At 33.5% G+C, this 24,473-nt stretch overlaps 1 protein-coding gene across 10 annotated transcripts in view; it reads right to left on the bottom strand.

Annotated features, from left to right (window-relative positions):
• The window catches only part of LOC113397709 (protein madd-4), a 165,293-nt gene that overhangs the window by 102,704 nt on the left and 38,116 nt on the right, over positions 1–24,473 (bottom strand). For all 10 annotated transcript variants that reach the window (XM_064218553.1, XM_064218556.1, XM_064218558.1 and 7 more), the window contains exons 2-3: positions 22,469–22,576; positions 8,781–8,924 (exon numbers count right to left, since the gene is read on the bottom strand). In XM_064218553.1, the coding sequence (XP_064074623.1) occupies positions 8,781–8,924; positions 22,469–22,576 (252 nt within the window). The remainder of the gene's footprint in view (positions 1–8,780; positions 8,925–22,468; positions 22,577–24,473) is intronic.

Raw genomic sequence — 24,473 nt, 5'->3', positions numbered from 1 at the left:
TTAGTATTATTGTGTTGCAGCTTAAATTATCCGTGAATCAGTGTAACTACAGACACAAGGGACATAACTGACAGTTACCAAGGTCAGTAGTGAATTCGCGGTGTAAGGACTGATTATTATTTTTTTTACGACGTAAATGTCTATGGGCATTTGTGCCGTACCATAAGGTCAATGTTCCCCCCTTTTTTTTTCGTTGGTTAATCGCATTACGCGTTCCCCCATGATAGGTGTCAAAATGAGCGGTATCCACTCCGTCTTTTCGGGAGACGTCATGAGATCGCTTGCGCATACTACCGTGACGTCCTGACAGTAGACCCAACTCAGCAGGCCACCAATCCTGGTCAATGTTCCCCTTCCCCAATCTATTAACTAAATACCTACCTAAATAACATTGCATAAACTATAAGACAGCCATATAATAGCTAGTTTCACAATTAATCAATGGTTCTTTCAACTCGCTAAAAGCAAAGTTTACACCTCGTATGTCGAATATCACTTTAAAATTGTTTACAACTATCGAGTACAAAGACTTAAAGTTGTTCGACTTTCAATAGAAACGTGATGAAATATTACATGAAGTCGAGTGTATTTTAAGTAGTTTTATTATCATTGAACGTTAAATATTAAGAACTTTTTTAAATGGTTATTTAGATATTTTATAATGTAACCTTAAATGTGGTTCCGAGATGGATCAGTGGTTGCAGCTGGATGGTTGAGGTTTCAAATTCGGACAAGTCCCCCGAGCAACTTACTTGATTGTTATGGTGGATGGGGGGGGGATTAAAATTTGATATTGTTCATTATTATTTGATAGGATTTAGCCAACGTTTACAGGTTTCAGATACACTTTAAAAATAAATTCAAATTAACACAATTTGGTTTCGTAAAAAAATTATTTAAGTATATTTACCTACTACTAGTAAAAATATAATAGTTTGCATATGTGGATGTTTGTTCTACAATTACGCATAAGCGGCTGGAAGGATTTGGATGTAATTTACAATTATATTTTTATTAAAAATAGCTTACGATGTAGACGCGTAATTAGGTTACCTAACACATTCTATCTTCTTCTAGCTTCCTGCTAGTTAGCAAAATATAAGAATTTTGTCGCGTTTAATCAGTAAATAGGATTTGGAATAATCTTATATACTACGAGGCATTTAAAATTAGTAAAGTAAAGTAATTACATATAACTTACTTTTGCTTTTGTTTTTTAGGTATTACAAACTATTCTATTTTTCATATATATTACTGTATTTTATATAACGAAATATTATTATGCAATTCTTTATGGGATCGTATATCGTCCGAGCTCTTGTTTAAACATACGAAATTGTAACCGGTAGTTGGTACCCGCAAGACGGGCTTCCCTAGTGCGGGACCACTGGATGTTTTCTGACTATGTTAACTTTTCATGTCAATAAATTTACTTTTATTTATTTATTTTATTTATAACTGTCCTGCTGGGCTAAGGCAAGAGGTTTATGAGAAGAAGGTTTTGACCATTTTGTCTCACGCTGCTCCAATGCGAGTTGGTAGATACACATGTGGCATAATTTCATTGAAATAAGATACACGCAGGATTCCTTACCATGTAGCCCTTACAAATAAACGAGATGAATAAACACAGATTAAATATATCAAAATTGATGCTTATCTTGTTTATAACGGCAATTATTGGTTTATATATACGCGTTCTATATAAACTACCTCGGCTCAGATTTTAAATAAAATTAATTATATTTATATATCAATATATAATAAAAATATATAAGACGTACGCCACGGAAAATAACGTAAGGTATATTTATATTAATTTTTAAATTAAATAGATTTATATATTAAAACACGATGATATAATCGAGTGGTCAACTGTAAATGAATGAATGAATGAATAAATGAATGAATATCTTTCATAATTATTCTAATTTATATACACCAATATTATAAAGAGGTAAAATTTATTTGTTTGTGTGTATGAAGTGATCTCCGGAACTTATAATACAATTGTAAAAAACTTGTCACTGGAAGATACCTACATTAAACCTTAATGCTATAAAGTATAAATTATATTGATATCATGACATTTTCTTTATTAATTAAGTGCATCCGTGCGAAGCCGGTCGGGTCGGTAGTTAAACTGGTTTTTATAAAAAATATAATGAGACAAATCGTTCAACAGATATATACCATTGTAAGTAGACTGTACATACATCATCCAGGAAGATTAAGTCACTTCTTCCAGCCTATTCCGACGTAGGATTAACTGGCATTAGTGTGATCCACCTCGGCACGAGACTTGAATACGATATTCTGGACGTCTTTTGTTTTTTTTTTTTTTTAATTTCCATCGATGCTTTTTCTTGGACTATCGAATTAATAATTAAAATTAAAATATTATTTTTTCAAATTGCCTCAATTTTAATTATAGATCAGAATTAAATTTATTATATAGCTGACACTTAGATTATTTATGTATGTAGATAATGTTACAGTAAAAAATACTAAAACAAACGTGAAAACTGTATTATGTTGGTGTGCGTAACAGCTACGCATGACATTCGCCAATCGTCATACTTCTTTACTAGTGTGCGTGTACGAGTGTGCATGTATGAGTAGTGGCAACTGTTGGCCACTATTGCGTTTAACAGTCTATATAATATTTATTATATTTTTCTAAGAGCTTGATTTTTGATTTATTCATTTCATTTTCGATGACTTCTTATCAACGTGTGCTTTTTTGCTCTTTTAATAAATTATTCATTATAATGAATTGCGAAATTGAGTGTTTGTTTCCTAAATTATAAAAAAAATTACTCACTAGTTTATTGATTCTGTAATGACATACGATATAAAATTTAAATTTAGAATAATGTCCTGTATAAAAATCAACCACATAAAATAAGCTATGACGTATTTTGGTTTTCTATGTAATAATATACAATTTTTATATATTTAAATTTGTGTTTTTAAATTATATTTCAATTTATTATTTTTTATATATCTGAATATCGTACTTATATTATAAAGTAAAAAGGTTTACTATTAAATTAACAGTGAATTTTCAAATTATTTGTATCGTCCATTATTTACACGAATGTTCGATGTTTAGGGAAAATGCTTTTCGTCAAGTTCGCCACATAACAAGGTACCACTTGACCAATGTCGAGCATTTCTCAATAAACAACGTAATATGGGATTATATAATATAATCTATACATATAATAAAATTGGAGTGTCTGTTTGTAATATTAAAATAACCCATTTTTCTGTCTGTTTGTTCCGGCTAATCTCTGGAACGGCTGAACCGATTTCGACGGGACTTTCACTGGCAGATAGCGGATGTAATAATGAGTAACTTACATTTATTTTAGAATTATATATAGAATAAAAATAAAATCACGCTACAATATCCAAATAACTTAAATTCAAACAACGCGCACGAAGTCGCGGGCACAGCTAGTAATAAAATAAATATGTTATTAGTTTTTGGATTAAAGCCAAACTATTTTTCCTATAATTACTAAAATATATTTTGTTAAAATAATTAATTTCTTGTTTAGTGAATTCTAAATAGATAAAGTAAATAATAGAACATATAATATAACATATAGAATGATAAAAAAGCAACAGACTCTATTAAATTAGTTCTATACATAAATACATAGTTTGTTTGCTGTTTATTTTAAGATTTTTGTTTAAATATTTTAATGATATCGGAGAGTGAATTGTTCCTCCGTGAAAATTAAAAAGTTGAACTATTATAGCGAAATTTTAATTAAAATTAAAAAAATATAACTTTGAAAAGAAAATACCAAAATGATTTATTCAAATAATCTACAATAAGATACGTCTTTTTTAAGGCGAAATAATTACTTCAATGTTTTATAAAATAAAAAGGCAAAATATGGCTGCCGAAATAAAGTAGTAATACTATTAGAACTAAAATATAATTTAAATTAATTTGATATTGAGATTAATATTTGAAACATAGAAATAGTGTGCCACGTTACTAAATAATAATTTACTCATTGATTTACATCATGGGAACCTTTTGGAGTTTGTAGATTAGAAAAAGGTAGAAAGAAAAGAAGTTTAAATGATACAAGATGATGATGACGACGTTCTAAGAAGACGGCTAAAAAGTAAAAGGAATTCCGCTGAGATGAGCATGTTCAAATGACGTGAAGTGTAAACTATAAAGGAAGAGGAAGTTAAATGTCTTCATAATCAATAGACAATCGTTACCCAAAAAAACGCCTGAGTCTACATGTATCTAATGTTTTTCAAAATCATCGCGAGATTTGATTATAGAAACCATTCTTCAGAGAATCTCTCCAACCATTATTGTACTTGGTGGTAGGGCTTTACAAGCCCGCCTATGTAGTAATCACTTATCACATATTCTACCGTCAAACAGCAGTACTTAGTGTTGTGTTCTGGTTAGATGGGTGAGTGAGCCAGTATAAATACAGGCACAAGGGACGTAACATCTTAGTTCCCAAGGGTTAGTGTGGCACTGTCAAAATAAGGAATGGTTAATATTTCTTATAGCTTTACTTTCTTGTCTATAGACAGTGGTTACCACTTACCATAAAGTATCCCATTTGCTCGTCCGTCAAATAATATCATAAAAAAGAATTCAATAGCAGCTCAAAATTTTGCCCAAGGTCTAAATTAAAATTAAGAGAAGGATAGAATTTGAATAGACGTAATATTATGTCATGAAGGAGGCTTAAGCCACTTCTTACAACCTAACGATCTAAGGCAGGATTAACTGGCATTACTGCGAACCAAGTCGGCGCTGCTTGAGGTTGACAAGCAAGACTTATTTGACAATTTGGAGGTTGTTCCTTTTTCTTTTTTAACTTGTATCTATTCTATGTGTGTAAGAAATTATGAAAATTTTATTTTCACGAACTTCCAGATTGCCGAATATTTTTTTTATGTAACGTTCAGATTTATTTTTTCCAAAGATTTTTTTTTTAATAATTTTCAAATTCTGATTATATCGCCAGCTAGGCTTTTATAAAGCATAGTGCAGTTACAGTCAATAAAATGAAATGTATGTATGTAATGCTCAATGTTTTAATATCGATGAAATTGAGATGGAGCCGGGAGCTATACTGAACCCAACGCAAGAAAAATCGATTCATAAACAAAGGAGTACTCACAAACCCATAAAAAACACGGGCGAATTGAGACCCTCCTTTTTTTGAAGTCGATAAAAGACAGGAACATGCTGCATGTAGACATTAATTAAAAACAGAGGCATTCGAGCACCGATATTTTCTCCCAAGAGTTAATATAAGTCCGTTACAAAAGTAGGCTGTGTTAAATAAATAAATCACCGGGAAGACTAGTCATTACAGCTCCGTCATGTAGTCGGATTACTTGGTATTATTCTGATCCACTTTAGATTTGTGATTTGTGCGTCTGAATATTTCTTAATTTTAACAAATAAAAATGTGGATGGTTGTAGAAGTGAGCACAACCAAAGGAACGATGGATGGATTATGTGAAAGAGGATATGGCTACAAAGAAGGTTTTTTGTGCGATGACGTCAGACAGAGAAGTATGGAAGAAGACATGTTGCGCCGACCCCTAATAAAATTGGGATAAGGGCAGGAGGATGATGAGAAATTTCAGTTGATCACGTCATAGTAAGAATTCTTGTGTGATTGGGTTGATATAAATTCGTTTTTAAACTTACGAATAGTGAAATTGTCGAATTATCATCCATAAGCTTAAAACCCTTAAACGAAGGAGAAATTATGAATTAATATTGGAAAATAATCTCTTGACCTTTCGTTAGTCTAAGGTTTTATTTTAATTCCTTGAATAAATAATACTTTAAAATTAAAAAGAATGAATTAGCTCCAAACCTTCTCCTCAAAGAAAAAAGACTCCTTAGCTCAGCAGTTGGCTAAGGCTTCCTCAGGCCAACATTTACAAGCTTATACTTACAAAATGACGTTAAAACTGTATTAAACATATTTGCAATTATTTAGATCGATTTATTTTCAAACAAAATTAAAGTAAGACTTTAATTGATGATTAATATTGGCCATACTCATAAACATTGTTTAGCGGGCGTTTAGTTACTTCAATGACCTCTTTCTGTCATGACTGGTTTCATATACGAAAGAAGAAGACAGAATTATTTAATTAATCTCCCTCTAAGCAATATTTATAGGTAAAGCCTACTGAAGTCTTCACTTGTGTCCATACATTTTTGGGCTAACATCATAATATCTACACCTGAGACGCAGTAAAGCTTACACGTCTGCATGAGACAACATTAGACGTCCAAACACTAACCAACAACCAACTTGTTATATATGGAACTTATCAACGCAATTTGATCCTTATTTTGATTGATATAACGTTGCAAATTACTGTAACTCTATCATGTATCAAGACCTCATTGTCTTTAAGGGATTTCAGTCCTTATCCTTTATGCTATAGTGATGTAAATTGCATTGCCTCAGAAATTATAATTTGATATATTTACAATGGCATGCAAGGGCTTATGCTCATAATAATTACTATGATTATATTTGTTAATATTGTGGAAAGCTGTTTGTTAATAACCACGCAACGACGTAGAAGATTAACTTAGAATAATTGTTCAATTATTATTGATTATATTATAATCTTGAGATAAAATACATATATTAAAAAATCACTTCATGTATTAAAATGCTGAAAAAGAAGGATCCTAATTTAAAAAAGGAACGTAAACGGCTATAATACAATTAGCAAGTTCATAGAGATAGTATATCCTTGGAAAAAAACGATTGCCAAGCTATTTTATTTCTAATAGCGAAAGTTGTAAACAATTATAATATTAAACAAATTAAATATTCTGATTGAAATATATATATATATATATATATAGCAAATACAAAACAATTCGATGAAACAAGACTCGATATAGTCTCGTAGCTATTGACGAATATAATGTTACCAATACAAAAAAATCTAATCTAAATTAATAATAAAAAAAATTTATTAATTCATGATGAGGTCGATTTCGACCACTGAGTAATAATTATAACATTCAAAGGATGAACGCATTAATAACGCATTCAGTTGTTACAGAATACCACTGTTCTCTCCGAAACATATCGAGAATTCCGATATATTACGTGAGTGAATTCAGGTTAACTAATAATAATAATATTATGAGCACTTTACAGCTAACTCATATTTGCCCAAGGGGTCGTTTTCACCTCACCACAATAAACAATTACAGAAATTCAACTACTAAAGTCTATAACAAACCTAATTTCAGATCTTATAAACCACACGTCATGTAAAAAAGTATTAAAATCGGTACATACATATACTTAGGTTCGGTTATGGGAGAGCAGAGGTGGTCCATTGGTTAGAACTGCACTGGGATAAACCGTTGATTGTGGGTTCAAACCCAGGCAAGCACCACTGAATTTTTATGTGCTTAATTTGTGTTTATAATTCAAATTTTATTTCACATTATTTCAAATGTTTGAAATTCGGCCCCATGTGTATCCACTAACCGGCACTGTAGTAGCGTGGTGGAATAAGCTCCAAACCTTCTCCTCAAAAGGGAGACGAGGCCTTGGCCCAGCAGTGGAAAATTTACAGGCTGTTACTATAATACTTGTGTTCACGTGTTTAGATACTTTAAACATTACGCAGAATAATTAATTTAGGTTAAACCAAACCTCGATGTAAAAAAATCGTCATTAGTGAAAATGGACTGTAATTTTTCAACGATTTTCAGCACAAATTTACGATCTCCGAAACTAATTTTCAGGTAACCGGTAAGTGTTGGTATAAATCAAAGTTTTATAGGTTGAAACCACATTAGTGTTACTTTCGAAATGGAGTGGAAATGAAATGATAAATTAGACTTTAACTGGTACTAGAGTTCTGAACAAACCCCTCTTGGAAGGTGTGGTATCTTTCCACCATTCGCATCTATTCTTACGTATACGACAGAGACTCGTTGGTCTAGCGAGCTGTACAGCTGTATGTACAGATATAGAGCGCGAAATCTTCGACTTCAAAATTAAGATCCTAGGTTGGGCCATTAAAAAGTTATCGAGTTTTTCCGTTAAGAAATTCTCTGAAGCCGCCCGAAGTTTGATAGTTGGCAGTATTTTTTTCTGTGACTCGGAAAACATGTTAATCTTCGAAAGTACTAATCCTGCACCAGTATTCTGTCAGTCTCTCTCTCTCTCTCTAATGTAGAAAAGTGAGTAAGAAATTGGGAGTGCACAAAACATTCTCCATTCCATTTGTTTGATGACATGGTTTCTCACGTCTGGATTTGATGCAGATGATGAAATAAATTCATATATTAATTGTTGAAGTCCATAAAGAATATACTAACCATTTTTTAAATCTGCGATTATGTAATCTTTTATTTAATTTTATAGGTAGGTGGAGGAGCAAATGGACCAGCTAATGGTAAGTGGTCACCACCACCCATTAACAATGGCTCTGTAAAAAATATTAACCATTCCGTACATCGTTAATGCGCCACCAATCTTGGGATGTAAGATGTTATGTCCCTTGGGCCGGTAGTTACACTGGCTCACTCATCCTTCAAACCGGAACACAGCAACGCTCGATATTGCTGTTTGGCAGTAGAATATCTGATGAGTGGGTGGAACCTACCCAGACGGGCTTGCACAAAGCCTTACCATCAAGTGAATGTAAAGTAAATTTCCATCGATCAGTCAATCGATAAACAACATTAATTTATATACATGTAAGAGATATCTTACCTGCATATTACATATTTTGTATCGTACTGGCTCCCCACGACAGCCGGAGGGCGAGGAGCATGTTCTGAGCTGTCTGGATACACCACCGTCGCATGTTCTCGAGCAAAGTGACCACTCACTCCATTGTGACCAACCGCCTCGCTCCTGTTAAATTTTATATATTTATATATTTGCTTTAATTTTGTAAATTCACTTGCGCAAAGACAAGGTTATAACATTGTGAAAAATCTCTATCATTTAGACATAAATAAATTATTCGTAGTAAAAAAACCCACTTAGATGTTCGTACAAAAGGCGGTTCAAATTGCGGTAAGTACCATTATTGTTTTGGAACACATATTGGTCGTCGGTCTTACCAACCGACTCGTATGCCGTGACGGCAAACGACTCCACCCCTGCCGTGTCTTCTCTTGAGTGCATTACGCGTATGTATAATATAAAAAACCGCTGAGTTTCTTTTCGCCATTTCCAAACACGTGGATTGAGTTCAACGACATTTTCGATATTTGTGGCAGACCATAACGGGCACATATTTATTTTAGTACGTGCTAAATTTAAGTCCTAAATATCACTTCGGGGCTTACATAATTATGTTTTATTATTACATTATTCAGCTGGTAGAATTAAATTTAAACAGCATCCGATTATAAATGCTCTTCTATTTTGATGTTTTAATATTAATTGGATGAATGAATCATTTTAATATTTCACAAATAACTATGTGAAATCCGCATTAAGCACGAATCTACAAAAAATAACTCTCCTTTCAGGGACCTGTTCGTAAATAATTTGCGCAGGAGTATAATGGTAAGGATGGAATCCTATATTATGCACTGTAGACCATGCTGTGTGTGCTGTGCTCTGTTACAGAGAGTCGTGCGGCGAAAGTGTTTTGCGAAATGGTTCGAATAGTTCATCGATAAATTCTTATCCTCTAAGTTTTGTTTGAATACGAATTTCCACCAGCGTCCTTTGTGGTAATTTTATTTCGATTGCTTTGAAATAAGTTAGTAGTTGTTATACATTTTTGGAAAGCTAAAAAAACGGTTATGTTTTTAAAATAATCTGCAGGACAAGTTTCCTAACGATTTTTTTAGTTTTTAAAGCATTTTTGTGGAAAAAAATCCGTCTCGCATTTTTAAATTTGGACGGATAATTACTATTTTAATATTGACAAATAACCAGTGTTTAATCGTTTTTACAAATCAAAAGAAAAAAAATAGATTTTAATTGATACTTTTTTTTAAATAAATTTTTTAAGTTGCATTTTTGACTTATTTTGAAAAAAACTAAAAAACGTGATAACTCAAAAATGGTTCACTTTTGCATTATGCATATGGAGGTTAAAATGATCACAAATAGTCACCCCTATTACCTCCTAACGGGAATACGTCGAATTACCAATAACCCTGTATATTTAAATGGAATTGATGTCATGTAAAAAAATAGGCCGCGAGTAGGACTCGCGTTCTAAGAGTATCGTTCTACCCTTGGGACGATCTTTTATTTGAGGTTATTGTTGCGTAATCTGCGAACACATTACTCGCTAGATATTATGGCTCTAAAGATATAATCTTCTGATAAACAGACGATATAAGAATGTTTCAAGCTGCTCGACCTATGAATAACTCTAAAAATAAAAGTTTGCGCAACGAAATCTCCTTTATTAGACAATAATCTATTTAAAGTGTACAATTTGACAATTTCCTTGCTTTTAAAAATGTACTATTTATGACAAGGTGTTAATTAAGGTATTAATAATTCATTTGATTGTCTTGTTTTATAGAATTATAATACTAAAAATTACACAACAGCGCATCCCCCGGTTGCAATAACGCGTAACATTTCGTGTATTGCCGACGAGAGAGTCCACGAGGCGGGGACACTCATGAAGGCACAAATAGCGATTACCTGGACTAGGACCTTGAGATAGATGACCATCCAGATCAGAACCAGCAAAAAAAAAACAGATGACTCACAAAACTGTAATTCTATAACGATTGTGAAGCTGCTTGGAAAAACCGACTATAAATGCTGTTGGACTAATGCCTCTTCTATTTTTCGAAAAGGATTGGAGATTATTTCACCGAGTCGATCCAATGCAGGTTTCCTCTAGATGAACCAAACTACTTAACTCAAAAGATACACAGGATGTACGGATTACACGTCGTCGAGATTTCAAAGAGATCACAAGATGTAAGGATTCATTATCAAGGAAATTCCAAATTTCATGTATGCCTTCAAAATTTTGGTCCATCTTGCTAGATATCGTCAAAATAATATATGCCCTGCTGTTTGAATTAAAAGCCGGAGTTCAATAATATCATAGTATTTTTATTAATTTGTCTCTGAATTATAATTTAAACACGTTCAAGGCTGAAATTCTCAAAGACAAATCAATAAATTGTTTACACTAAGTATTTTAGCTAGAAGTAATATTCTCAGCTAATCTCTTTTGGGTTACCGCCAAGCTTCAAGTACTGAGTAATGGAGTCTGGCTATTTTCCTAGAATTCCGTGACAAGCTAGGCTTTATCTGAAGCACTAGATTATGCCTCCGCGTAGCAAAGATTAGATGATTATCTTGTTACAGCGTCAATATTAAAAACGACCGGACATAATTTGTTCTAAATATATTTTCTTAAAATGACGACAATTTTTTTTTAAAATTTCAATTTGACATTTTAAAAACTTGATGGAAATGGGTCTGGCTGCTGGTATCGGTTGCGTTTTCCTATGCGTATCATATTTGTACCGGTGCAAATTCCGAATATTTAAATAATTTTAGGTCGAATTTTAATTTTATCATAATTTCGTATGTCCTTTTAACAATATTAAGTTGAATTGCTAGACAGTGTTGCCGTTGATCTCGCGCCACAATTGTAAAAATATAATAATATAAGAACTTTCTTTGAAAAAATATTATATTTTTATATTACACTAAAGTTAGTATAGCTGAAATATATGCATATATGGCATCACTATGCTATCAATCTACATAAACATATATGTACATATAGATCTCGAGTCTTAAATCGGTCTGGTTATTCTTAAATAACGGTTTATTGTCTAATAAACTAATTTCTAGTTCTTTGATAGCATCACGGTATGTTATATTTACATTTCCGCTGTACTAAAGTTGTTTGAAAACATATATATTTTTATAATTAATAATAATCGTTTCTTGCACGGAGTTATCAACGAAAAAAGATTCTGGTAATAAAAAGACCATTTCTCATTTGATGGGCGCATCCACGCCAACCTTCAAAGAGAAGTAAAATATATGAACCAGCTGAAATTCTTTCTCGAAAACGTCGCTCACTCTCGTATCAACTGGCAAACGAGCATACATACATACATACATACATTTTATTTTTATCATGTTGAATTTAAAAAGGTAATATAACAAATAATAATCATGTCTATTGTCATTATATAGTACCTTGCGTTAGATTCTGACAAAATAACAGTAACACAAGTGCTTTAGCTACTCACATTGGGATCAGAGTAATGTATGTGATGTAGTCCAATATAAAAAAAAAACAGTCAAGAACATCGAATATCGAATACTACTTACAACTAGGAACAAATAATTAATATACAATCTTACAATAGCAAACACAGCAACACTATAGACAAGATAATAATATAAGTAAGAAATTCTAAGTCAGAAACTTTCCGATATTGCATTGGAATTTAATTTGATACACGAAACTGATGTTTGATGTGGTCAATAGGGATAAACAAGAAATTGTAATTTAAATTGTTATTGGAGCTAGTTTGAAGCTCGTTGGGTTTACAAATTGTAATTTAAGTTATACTAAGAAAAATTTCTCATAATAGAACAGATAGGGTTTTAGTAATCAAAATATATAGGGATTAATTTCAGTAGTTCGTATCCAATCATCAGTACATGATCATACTGATATCTGGTTTGAGGTCACGTTTGGACCTATATAAATTATTTGTTTTTTTGGCAAAATATTCATATAAACAGCCCAGATAGGAGCTGACAGTTTTATATTTCGGTGTCTCAGAAAGCATGTTGAATCGTTAGTTGAACGCGTGATACGTTCCCGTTCTTGGATTGCTGTCTGTTCGAAATATGAAAATTTGAAAATAGAGAGAGCAACTGTTTGCAAACATGTTTGCGAACTGTTATATTTGCTGCGCAGTTAGTTAAACTCTGTTGACTACCATAGTCGAATTTGGGCAAGAAATCACCATCACCTATCGGATAAAGCTTAAACATTCATAGAAAAAAAACATAGAATTTCAATACCGAAGCCTTTTAATATTAAAATAAAAGGCTTATTGTCGAATTCAAAATGAATTATGTTCGTTTAACAATTTGTTTCGCTGGCAAAGTTTGAGATAAAATTGGATTACGTTTCATCTGAATGTTTTGTCTAATTAGACCAGCTTAACTGGCTTTCCACAAGGACATTCTCCTTCCATCCATAAAAGCCGAGATAGATTCCAATCTGGGCAAGCACCTATGAATATTTTTGTGCTTAATTAGTGCTTATAATTCATCTCTCTTTATGCTCGACTGTGAAGGAAAACATCATCAGAAAACCCAAGATATTTGTGTCCACGAACCTGCATTGGAAAAGCGTGGTAGAATGAGCTCTGAACCTTTTTCCAATAGGGAGCAGGCTTTTGTGAGATGAATGATGAAAATATGTATTATTTTTTTTGAAAACCATAGTGGATCTTCATTGCATTTTTGTAGCTGATACTTTGATTGGTAGAATCTATAACAGCAATTGTATGATGTATAAATTGAACCAAGCAAAATTCTTTATTATTTCTTTGTTTTACGTTACTAAAAAATTAATATTTATAGTAAACATATTACAGAACAGTCTTATTGTATATTCGATACGCTATTTAAGTGCTTTGTCAAACGAAAGACCCATAATGGGGCTGTTATTTCAAAAAGAAAATTATTTTTATGTTAATTTGGCCGGGTTCTAAATGTACGTTATATAGCTATAAATACACAAACAATATCAATCTAAGTGAGTTCTCCTTAACATATTTGTATTTTCTCGATCCCTACAATATGAGATTTTGATCACGCGCCTTTTTTACATACCGCTGACCGGAATAATAATTATTTTCAAAGCTTTAACGGGTTGATAGTCAGAAGGGGATTTTAACCTTAAACGGCTGGAAATAAGGAATGTATTCCTAGAAATAAACTGTGATTTTATTTTCGGTAGAATTAACTTAACATGAAAAGGAGAGGCTAGCTTAAGTAGGAAAGTATTTAATTTTTTATTCAATGAAATCATTAAATTTCCATTCTTGGATATTAACTATTATGTATTTAATTAGAGGTAAATTCATTTTATTATCATATCGAATGACTGTGGTAGGGCTTTGTGCAACGCCGTCTGGGTAGGTACCTCTTACACTTCAAATATTCTACCGCCAAACAGCAATTCTTAATATTGTTTTGATCCGGTTTGAAGGGGCAAGAGAAATAACATTTTTTATACCAAGGTTGATGTCGCATTGGTGTGATGTAAATAATGGTTATTATTTCTTAGCCAATGTCTATTGACGGTGATAACCACTTATAAGCAGGTGGTCCATTTGCTCGTCCGCCTACGATACGATACGTCATATAATTTCGATGTTCTTCTCTTTCTAATACAACAAAATACTACGTGGGGAAACGAGAGGTCAATAATAATTAAATTAAAACATATAATTTGTAATATTTTAAAAAATCTAATTTTTGAATGAAATGAAAAAAAATGAATATAGTTTTTTTTTTTAATTATATACTAAAACCTTTTCCGAAACACGCTGCATAATCTGTTTTGTTTAAGTTTTATTTATATCGTTTTAATAGATCTTTTAGTTAGGAATAACAAAAAATCATCTCATTTATTACGATAGATTTAAAGAGACAAGGTCCTACAAGGGGATATCAAAATAAAAGTGCTAGAAAACATTTTGTAGATGTACAAAAGGATTCGAATTTTCTTTTAAAATATACAAAGAATTCTCGAATCAAACGTAAACCAATTATGTTGTGCATTTCGTACGTCTTTTCATAGTTGAAGAGGGACAAGTTTTATTTCGTCGGAACTAGAATAGAGAATAATATCTTATTATTTTTTATACTTATTATTGTACGTGATTTTGTACTTACCTCGTACTAACAAACCATTAAATATAACACGCTCTGAAACGTGATCAAGAACGTTTCCTTACCAAACTCGATGCTGTTTTGTACTTGTATTTCAAATTTTTATACGAAATAAATAAATAATAAATAAATATTGGACAACATCACATACATTACTCAGATCCAAAAGTAAGTAGCTAAAGCACTTGTGTTATGGAAAATCAGACGTAACGAAGGTACTACAAATACCCAGACCCAAGGCAACATAGAAAACTAATGAGCTTTTTCTACATCGACTCGGGAATCGAACCCGGGACCTCGGTATGGTGTACCCATGAAAACTGGTGTACGCACTATTCAACTACGGAGTCGACCATTAATATTGACACTTCAATAAACTTTTTGACTTAATACGACTTAGCTCCTGAGTTCAAAACCCAGGTCGGGCCGAAAAATGTTATTAGGTTTTTCAATCGTGTCTGTTGAAGGAAGTGGTGTCTTCGCTCCGTGCCTCGGAAAGCACATAAAATTGTTGCGCTGCGCCTGAACTATTTCTGTTCATGTTGGATTCGCCATCCCACTGGGTAATGAGAATGTGGGAATCCATTCCCTCAGCTCAGATTTATGATGACCTCTTTACCACAGGTGCACTCTCTAGAGTGGTAAGTGGTAAAGAGGTCATGGTAAGGAGGTGCATACACTATAATACGTCCTGCATAGTAGGTTCCTTTGAGATTGGTCACCGTAGCCAAAATCGGTCAGAACGTCAACAGACAGTCAAGTCAAATATATACAGGCACAGATACAAAATACGGTTTAAAATCACTTGATTTCTTAAGATTACAATCACTTCGAGGAGAAATAAATAAACTTAACAAATTAGTTACAATTAATATACAGAGTGCGCAAATAAATAGACGGATGAAATAATGAAATAACTATAACAACTTGGCGCATATGTTAAACAATTCAAGTATCGTTCTTTTTTTAATTTAAAACAAAACATCACACACAATACGTCACCCAGTAAGATGTTTCTGTAATGTAAAAAGAACACCGAAACGTGGTCGGGATTATTACGACGACTGTATTGTAAATGTGAGTATACATTTCTTATGCCTCGGGAGGCTTCAAGCCTTCCATCCAAAATAAACGCTTTTTATGTATTGCGAGCGTAGCTTGCGGAATGTTTGCTTTTAAAATTATTTCATATATATTATTATCGTCGTTTTAGATCTGACGTGAACTTTTCAACGTTACATCTTAATAGCAAAGAGGGTTGTATAAATGTAAGTACCACGTTTTTTTTAACAGCAATCGATGCAGTTCTAAGTCACATTAACAGCCTGTAAATTTCCCACTGCTGACCTAAGGCCTCCTCTCCCTTTGAGGAGAAGGTTTTGGAGCATATCCTAACGCTGCTCCAATGCGGGTTGGTGGATACACATGTGGCTGAATTTCGTTGAAATTAGACTCATGCAGGTTTCCTCACGATGTTTTCCTTCACCGCCGAGCACGAGATGAATTATAAACACAAATTAAGCACATGAAAAATTCAGTGGTGCTGACCTGTGTTTGAACCCGCAATCATCGGCTAAGATGCAATTCTAAATATAAATCTTTAAATAAAATATTAATGTTTTTCTCCGTTTTTCGTAGACTTCAAACCGGAACAAAAATACTAAGTATTGCTGGCAGCAGAATATCTAATGAGTGGGTGGTACCCAGACTGGCTATCAAGTAATTATTGATCAAAAAGTATTGATTAATTGAAAAAAAAAACTTATTTATACTAAAAACATTAGTTATTTCAATCTCAACATTCAAACAAGTTTTATATTTGTAATCGGTACGACCTTTAATTTAAATAGGCATAATATTCACATCAATATAATATCATGACGATTTTAAAACAACTCTTATAAAGTTTGAATTAAATTAAATTTTATAGCATATTATAAATAATAATATCTCAAATTCAAATATTGCAAACGATGGTTGCATACGTTGGAATAAAAAAGTACTATTAATTATTATTAAGATAACTGTAAACCGGAAATATAATACGATACAATGTAATTAAAATCTATGAATGCAGGATCATCCTTATTCTTATATTTACATTTCTTTGCACTCGGAGACGCTGTAAGAAAACGCTTCAACGAAATTGAATAAGCATGCTTCTCTTACGTAACTTGACATAATTGTAGTCTCTTAATATTCTGATAACGACAGTTACTATGTACGTATAAAATAAAATTATTCCGTCGCGTTTGTGCGAGATGAACGCAAAAACTACCAAAGGTTTTTATACGGTTTTTATTAATGGATGAAATGATTCATGAGGGTGTATAATTTGTTAAGCTTTGATGATGCATGCTAAATGCCAATAAAAATGGATACTGGATAGGTATTATAATACAAACATTTTATAAGACCTTTAGTCTACCCGTACGAAGCCGGGTCTGGCAACAATGAAAAAATAAAATGTTACATAATCGTCGCTGTAACAAAAACTTATAAGCCCAAATTAAATAGGTCGAAACTAAGGCAGTCAATTTCCCACGAAGAGCGCACGTAATCCTGAGTACATGCAAAACAACCTTGCTGTATTATCATCGCAGGCGCTAAACAAGGCTTTAATAAAAACAACCAACCAACGAGGAATTTACAATCAAAATGTACGATATCAAAGGGTTAGCTGTGGTGCAAGTAACTTCGACGAGCGGATTAATACTATCTAGAATTATACTAGTGTTCATGATCTCGTAACCGATTGTGGATACAGCCCTTCTCAAATGAACCAACTGTGGGCATATTATAGGTCAGTCTCGTAATTCAATGGGACAAATCCAATTTAAAGTGATGTTCGATGCAAGGCAGTATGAACATTGCCTCTTTCTTCTGGGAATTTTCGAAAGGTTAAATATATCTAATAACTCTTTATTGAAAATATTGGACTGAGGTTCGATCCCAGGACTTTAGGATATGCTGCCTATTGAGTTTTCCCTTACAATGCCTATTATATTAAGTTTGGGGGCCCTGGGCTAACACGACATAGGGGCCCACCTAAGACATATCTGAACGTAGACTTGAATTAAATTAATTGCAGGACTCGCAGGGCTGCAAACCATACGATCTGTTTAATTTAATAAAGTTATAGATTCTTTCGCATTATCGTCAATTTTTGACTTTGACTTGACTTGGGGCCTCCTTAAATCCACCGTGCCCTGGGTTGAAGCCCAAAAAGCATATGGATAGATAGATCAGGCACTAACTGTAAGCCTGCACAGGTAGATTTATCGTGTTACAATGTTTCCTTATGAAATACAATTGAAACAAGCGAAGGATATCCCACCTAGATAATTGTATTGACAATTTCAGAATTTTCAACCATATACAGTTCTTCAGATATTGTAGTCTCTTTTGATAAATGAAGACACATTTATTACTTATCAATATAAAATTGCTAATAAAATATTTAGATTAGAAGCGTTGTTTCGAAAGATACGTGAAAAATGAGGCTCAACTGGATGATATCTTGCCACTACGACAGTAAAAATATTAGCATCAGCCCGCATTCGTCCACTGCTGAACATAGGCCTCTCCAAATGCACACCACTGTAGTCTTTCTTCGGCAACTGGCATCCAGCTCCTGCCAACCGTCTTGCGCAAATCGTCACTCCACCATGCCTGAGGACGTCCTACACTACGTTTGCCGAGACGCGGTCTCCACTCTAGAATACGTTTTCCCCAACGGTTATCGGTTCTACGACAAATATGGCCGGCCCACTGCCACTTCAGCTTACTAATCCGATGGGCTATGTCGATGACTTTGGTTCTCTGACTTATCACCTCATTTCTGATGCGATCCCTCAGAGATACTCCGAGCATAGCCCTTTTCATAAGCACGCTGAGTGACTTTAACCCGGTGGACCAGCTTTGTCGTGAGTGTCCACGTTTCGGCTCCGTATGTCATGACGGGTAGGACGCACTGGTTGAAGACTTTCGTCTTAAGGCACTGTGGGATCGACGATGTGAAGATTCGTCGTAACTTCCCAAATGCTGCCCAACCTAGCTGAATTCTTCTATTCAACTCGTCCTCAAAGTTGTTTCTACCTAATCGCAATGTCTGCCCTAGGTAGACATATTTTTGAACAACTTCGAGGACGGTACCGTGTATCGCAATCGGTTCCGGTAGAACATGTTAATTGAATTTTTTGAACCTTGGTTTTATCCAAGTTCATCCGTAGGCCGATGCGCATAAAAGAATCAGCCAGCTCATTCAGCATTTGTTGTAGGTCATGCAGCGTTTCTGCCATGATGACGATTTCGTCTGCGAATCTCAAGTGAGAGATGTACTCGCCATTGATGTTGATGCTACGCCCTTTCCAGTTCCGTGTCTTGAACATTTCCATTGCATTAGTGAACAATTTGGAGGAAATAACGTCCCCTTGTCTCACTCCTCGATGCAATGGTATGGGATTTATTTGCTGATTCTGTACTTGGACGGACATGGTGGCGGCTTTGTAGAGACATCTCATCACTTGGATGTATCGCCAATCAACTTGGCAACCGTCACCGGCCTGTGTTATTTAGCTACGCCTATTTTTTTTTTTATGGTTATACCCTAATCAGTCGGTCGCTAGAGCCTCGTTTGCTGGTCGGCAGGATGCACCACGGGCAGGTGAGGTTGGCTTGGGGCGCCAAGGTGTAGTTTGCGCCCCCTCACATCCCCAAAATATTAAAATGCAAAAAAAAACATCGTTTTGATCTTTGACATGACGTTGTCATTGGTAGTATATACGTAAACTATGAATGTTTCATATTAAATATTATGTAAATAAACGTGTTTATGTTAAACATATCGTAGTGTGTGTAATGTTTTTTTAAGTAATTTAATGTATTTCTATTGCATTTCTTATAATTATATTTCTGTTTTATACAATGCTTCTCTACATAAACTTTAGTAGTGTCAAATTTAATACATCTCCATACGCGTCTTTTTGCTAAAAAAGGGGTACTAATCTTAGTTGACCGTGAATATTTTCATTCTAACTATCATACTTTTAATAAAGTATACCTTATATCTTAATACAAAGTCGCAGCATTGGAGATTCTCATCTGTCTGCAAAAACCCTCAAGATTTGGTCTACTATATATATCATATATTAATACTATATGTTAAATATGATACTGTATTTAGTTTGAGAGAACGAGTAAGTACAGTGTTTCTTACCGGTTCTACGCGGAATAATTTACATTCGAAGCCGATGGTTGCTTATGTTCAGCTTCAAAATACATTTATAAACAAGAGTCGTTGAATTTATCGTATCTTGATGTTGTAAGTATGGTAAAAATTGCTAAAGAATCATTAAAATATTCTTGTATTTTTATATTACGCTTGCATCTGATGATAAATAGTACGTATATTTTATTCAATTTAACGCTATTTTTCGTGACTTTCTCCATAAATAAACAACTTGATTCGTAACAACAGTAGCAACAGTGGCATATGCAAATTTTCAACTCCAAAGTCGACTCCAATTTGTCAGCCCTCTACTGTTTTTGCTACAGTTTTTGATGTCTTTATAGCACTTTGTGTAAAAGATATACTACCGGATTTTTATGCTAACATTAAGCGACTTCTGATGAGCAAAAGCTCTTCTTTTAAAAAATGTTGGAGCTTAAATCGTCACTGAGCTTCTTTGCTAGCTTAGATATTTATATGAAAATATTTTAGAGGGCTTTCGGTAGAGCTGATACTATAGTCCAATGGGTTATCTAAATCTATACGGTAATCTTTTTAGTGAAGATTGCAGATTCAAATCCAAGCAAGCATGTAGGCACACTAAAATATAAAAAAAAACGTTTACCCGGCTTTATGAGATATACTCAAAATTTTCTTTTTAAATGTGGTGAAGGATTTTGTCCAACTGTGGGATATTAGCAGACTTCGATTTATGATTTATGTGTCAAAATTAGATAGTACATAATATAATACATAATCTATTTAACTTGCATAGAATGTTCTAATATTTGTTGTTTAACAATTTGTTTGTTTAAAGCCAGTAAGCATACATCCCATATAATATTGGATTACCTAAGCAAATAATCCATACAATCTAACACTACCGTGATGTTCATCTTTAGCAGCGTCGGTATTTGAAGATCATTTTTGGATGAAATTTTCTTGTTTTGTAGAATGTTTAGCAATATTTCTTTATGCCGACATATCTTTGTTTAGAAAAGTTATCAATCTCATATAAGAAAATGTGTTTTGATTATTAGAATTCGGATCGATATCCAGGGCAGATTATACACATACGTACGTTATATAATATCTAGGAATTAAATTTGTAGTTTTGAATATTTTGTTTCTGTAGAAAATTATTGTTAATTTTATTCAGCAATATGTTTTTAAACTGACAGTTTTATAGTCCAGAGCAGAATCATTCTATAGTACTACCTATATATATCATCATCATCCTCCTGCCCTTATCCCAATTTACTTGAGGTCGGCGCATCATGTCTTCTTCTTCCATACTTCCATATCTGAGCATTCTTTCCAGCCATATCATCTTTCACACAATCCATCCATCTTTTCATTGGTCGTCCCCTTCCTCTATATCCATCCACGTTCATGCTCAAGACCTTCCTCACAATATGTTCCTCATTCCTTTGCATAACATGCCCATACCATGATAGCCGCCTTCCACATTACTTCTCGGCTATCGGTGCCACTTTCAAACTTCCTCTTATGTACTCATTCCTTACTCTATCCATTCGCGTAACACCACACATTCCTCTCAACATTCTCATCTCCTTTACATGCAATTGTCTTACATTAATCCCTTTTGTGGTCCAACACTCTGATCCATATAGGACAGCAGGTCTGACCATGGTCTTATAAACCTTCCCCTTAAGTTTAAGAGGAAAGCGGGGGTCACAACCTAATGACTATTCTATATTGTCTATTATTATAGCCTCTTGTATATTCACAAGAATTTTTAACCATCATCAGTGGGTAACAGGAGTGCAAAGCCCTTTTACTCATCAGTTATTTTACTGCTAAGCATCACATACACTTTGATTAGATTTTTTCGACTCAAAGGTTTCAGCTTTACAAGGTAAGTGTGACAATAGACACAAACTAGACCACATTGTAATTTCTTGCAATGAAAGAGTATCAATGTGCGAAGGTTAGTTAGAGTTGAGTGGCCCGTTTACTACTTTGTCTTATTAAATTAATAATGAGATACACATCAATATTTTGTAATGCAGTTTTCAAACGAACTCTATTATAAGTTGGAGCAATATTAAAGTGATATCTTGGGTTCATATTTTAGAGCCTGTTGTCGGTGTAAGTATTCGTTTACACTTCTTATTCTTCGTTCATCATCTATAGATAAGTATCTACTACTAAATTGGCTAGTTCATCTACCTTAACTGATATAAATAAATAAAGAAGTTATTTTGTCAAAAGAAAACTTACCATAAGGTACTCTGAAATATTATGTCTGTAAGTTTTGTGAGTGACCTACCTTTTCATGATGCGTCGTGTTATCACGATTATCACGATGAACATCTAATACTTCTGGGAAATCCGTGGATATGTCGTGACCGTGTCTGTGCGCACAACGACCAGGGAACTGCAACAAACCAATGTTAATATTATTATAAACGCAAATAAATTCATCAAGTATTTTAGGTTTATTTCTGACTTGAATCAAAAATAATGACAGTTCTATCGATTTAGCGAAACGGATTAAAAATTCAGTTGCAAGATTTGACGCCATTTGGTGATGTTGAATAAAAATAGATAGGAATCGATAAAGAGATCATTAACTTTAACTAATAATATTATAAATAATTAATAGGAAGTGAGTTTGTTTGTTATGCGTTCATCTCATAACTTCTCACTTGATCGTAAGGTAATTTTGCATACACTTTGTCAGAGGTAAAACTGAGGACATGAGGACATAAATTTATATTAAAATGGTGGGAAGGAGAAACTATTTGTCGGTTCGCGTTTCTTGTCGGTTATTCTCGATAGAATCTACTTTCCCAACCAGTGGTAACTTTACATTTAATCCTACACTATAACAAGACGATTCAAAACTACTTCTTAAGTCTATTTGAATAAAGAATATTTTAATTTTGATTTGACTACTGAGAACAACCTTTTACAACGAAATAGAAAGCTTTAAAAACAGGATGAATGTTATGACGTGCTAAGGGAAAATGGTTTCATTTTTAAATAATGTATTTATTGACATACATGACAAAGAAGTATATATTACAGTACATACCGGTTCGGTAGTAATCTACTTTCCGAACGTGACTATTCAAAAGTGAATCTTGTTCGATTTGAATAAAGAATATTTTAATCATCACCGTGACTTTCTATAGCAGGTTCTACTTAATTTTGTGGTATTTGATTCCGAACTGTCGGTTAAATAATTTTGATAATCAATATCAAATATAGTATAGCTAGTGCATCTTATTGAACAAATAAATTGAAATTGAATTTAAGGATTATTTAAGAATGTGAATAAAAAAAAATTAAATTGATTTAAATCTTTAGTCAAATAATTTAAAAAGAAATAATGAAACACTACGAATTCGATAGCAATTTATCAGATACGTTTCTAATTAAACCCATCCGTCCCGGCACATAGAATACAAGTAAATCTAATCACACCGAAGCGACGTCCATTGCAAATTCCTCTATCGAGACCTAAATGCAGCGTGTGTACCGCCAATGGAGCGTCGACTAAAGAAAATATCGATAAAGCTGTCGATTGCAGTTTAATGTTTTCATATTGCCGTCGAAATGTATCGGTTAAATTCGTATCGAGATACACGAGTTTCAAATTTATAGGCAAATGATTCTGTCGACTGTTTTGTTTACTTACATTTGTGTGAAAAATAATAATAAATATCCGATGTATTGTTGATCTTCCAACACGCGATTACACAGTGGAATGCCGTTAAATACTATTTTAATATCGAATTGAATAACACTCTTACAGTTTGGAAAAATGGGAAGTCTTTTTTTATGGCATTGGTTGGCGGACGAGCATATGGGCCACTTGATGGTAAGTGAAAAAGAATAATACTTCATTAAAATATTATGAGCCGAGATGGCCCCGTGGTAAGAACGCGTGCATCTTAACCGATGATTTCGGGTTCAAACCCAGGCAAGCACCACTGAATTTCATTTGCTTAAATTTTGTTTATAATTAATCTCGTGCTCGGCAGTGAAGGAAAACATCGTAAGGAAACCCGCATGTGTCTAATTTCAACGAATTTCTGCCACATGTGTATCCTCCAACCCGCATTGGAGCAGCTTTGTGGAATATGCTCCAAACCTTCTCCTCAAAGGGAGAGGAGACCTTAGGCCAGCAGTGAGAAATTTACAGGCTGCTAATGTACGTATCTAATGTAAAATATTATAATTTAATTCGTTAAAATTATTAAATTTATGTAATAGATATAGAAACTATTGAAAATATAGAAACTTCTTGGTGTTTCTTCTCGGAATTG

This window comes from Vanessa tameamea, chromosome 23, assembly GCF_037043105.1.
Source record: "Vanessa tameamea isolate UH-Manoa-2023 chromosome 23, ilVanTame1 primary haplotype, whole genome shotgun sequence".
In the NCBI taxonomy this organism is placed as follows: Eukaryota; Metazoa; Arthropoda; class Insecta; order Lepidoptera; family Nymphalidae; genus Vanessa; species Vanessa tameamea.
This window is presented reverse-complemented; position numbering and strand designations above follow the sequence as displayed.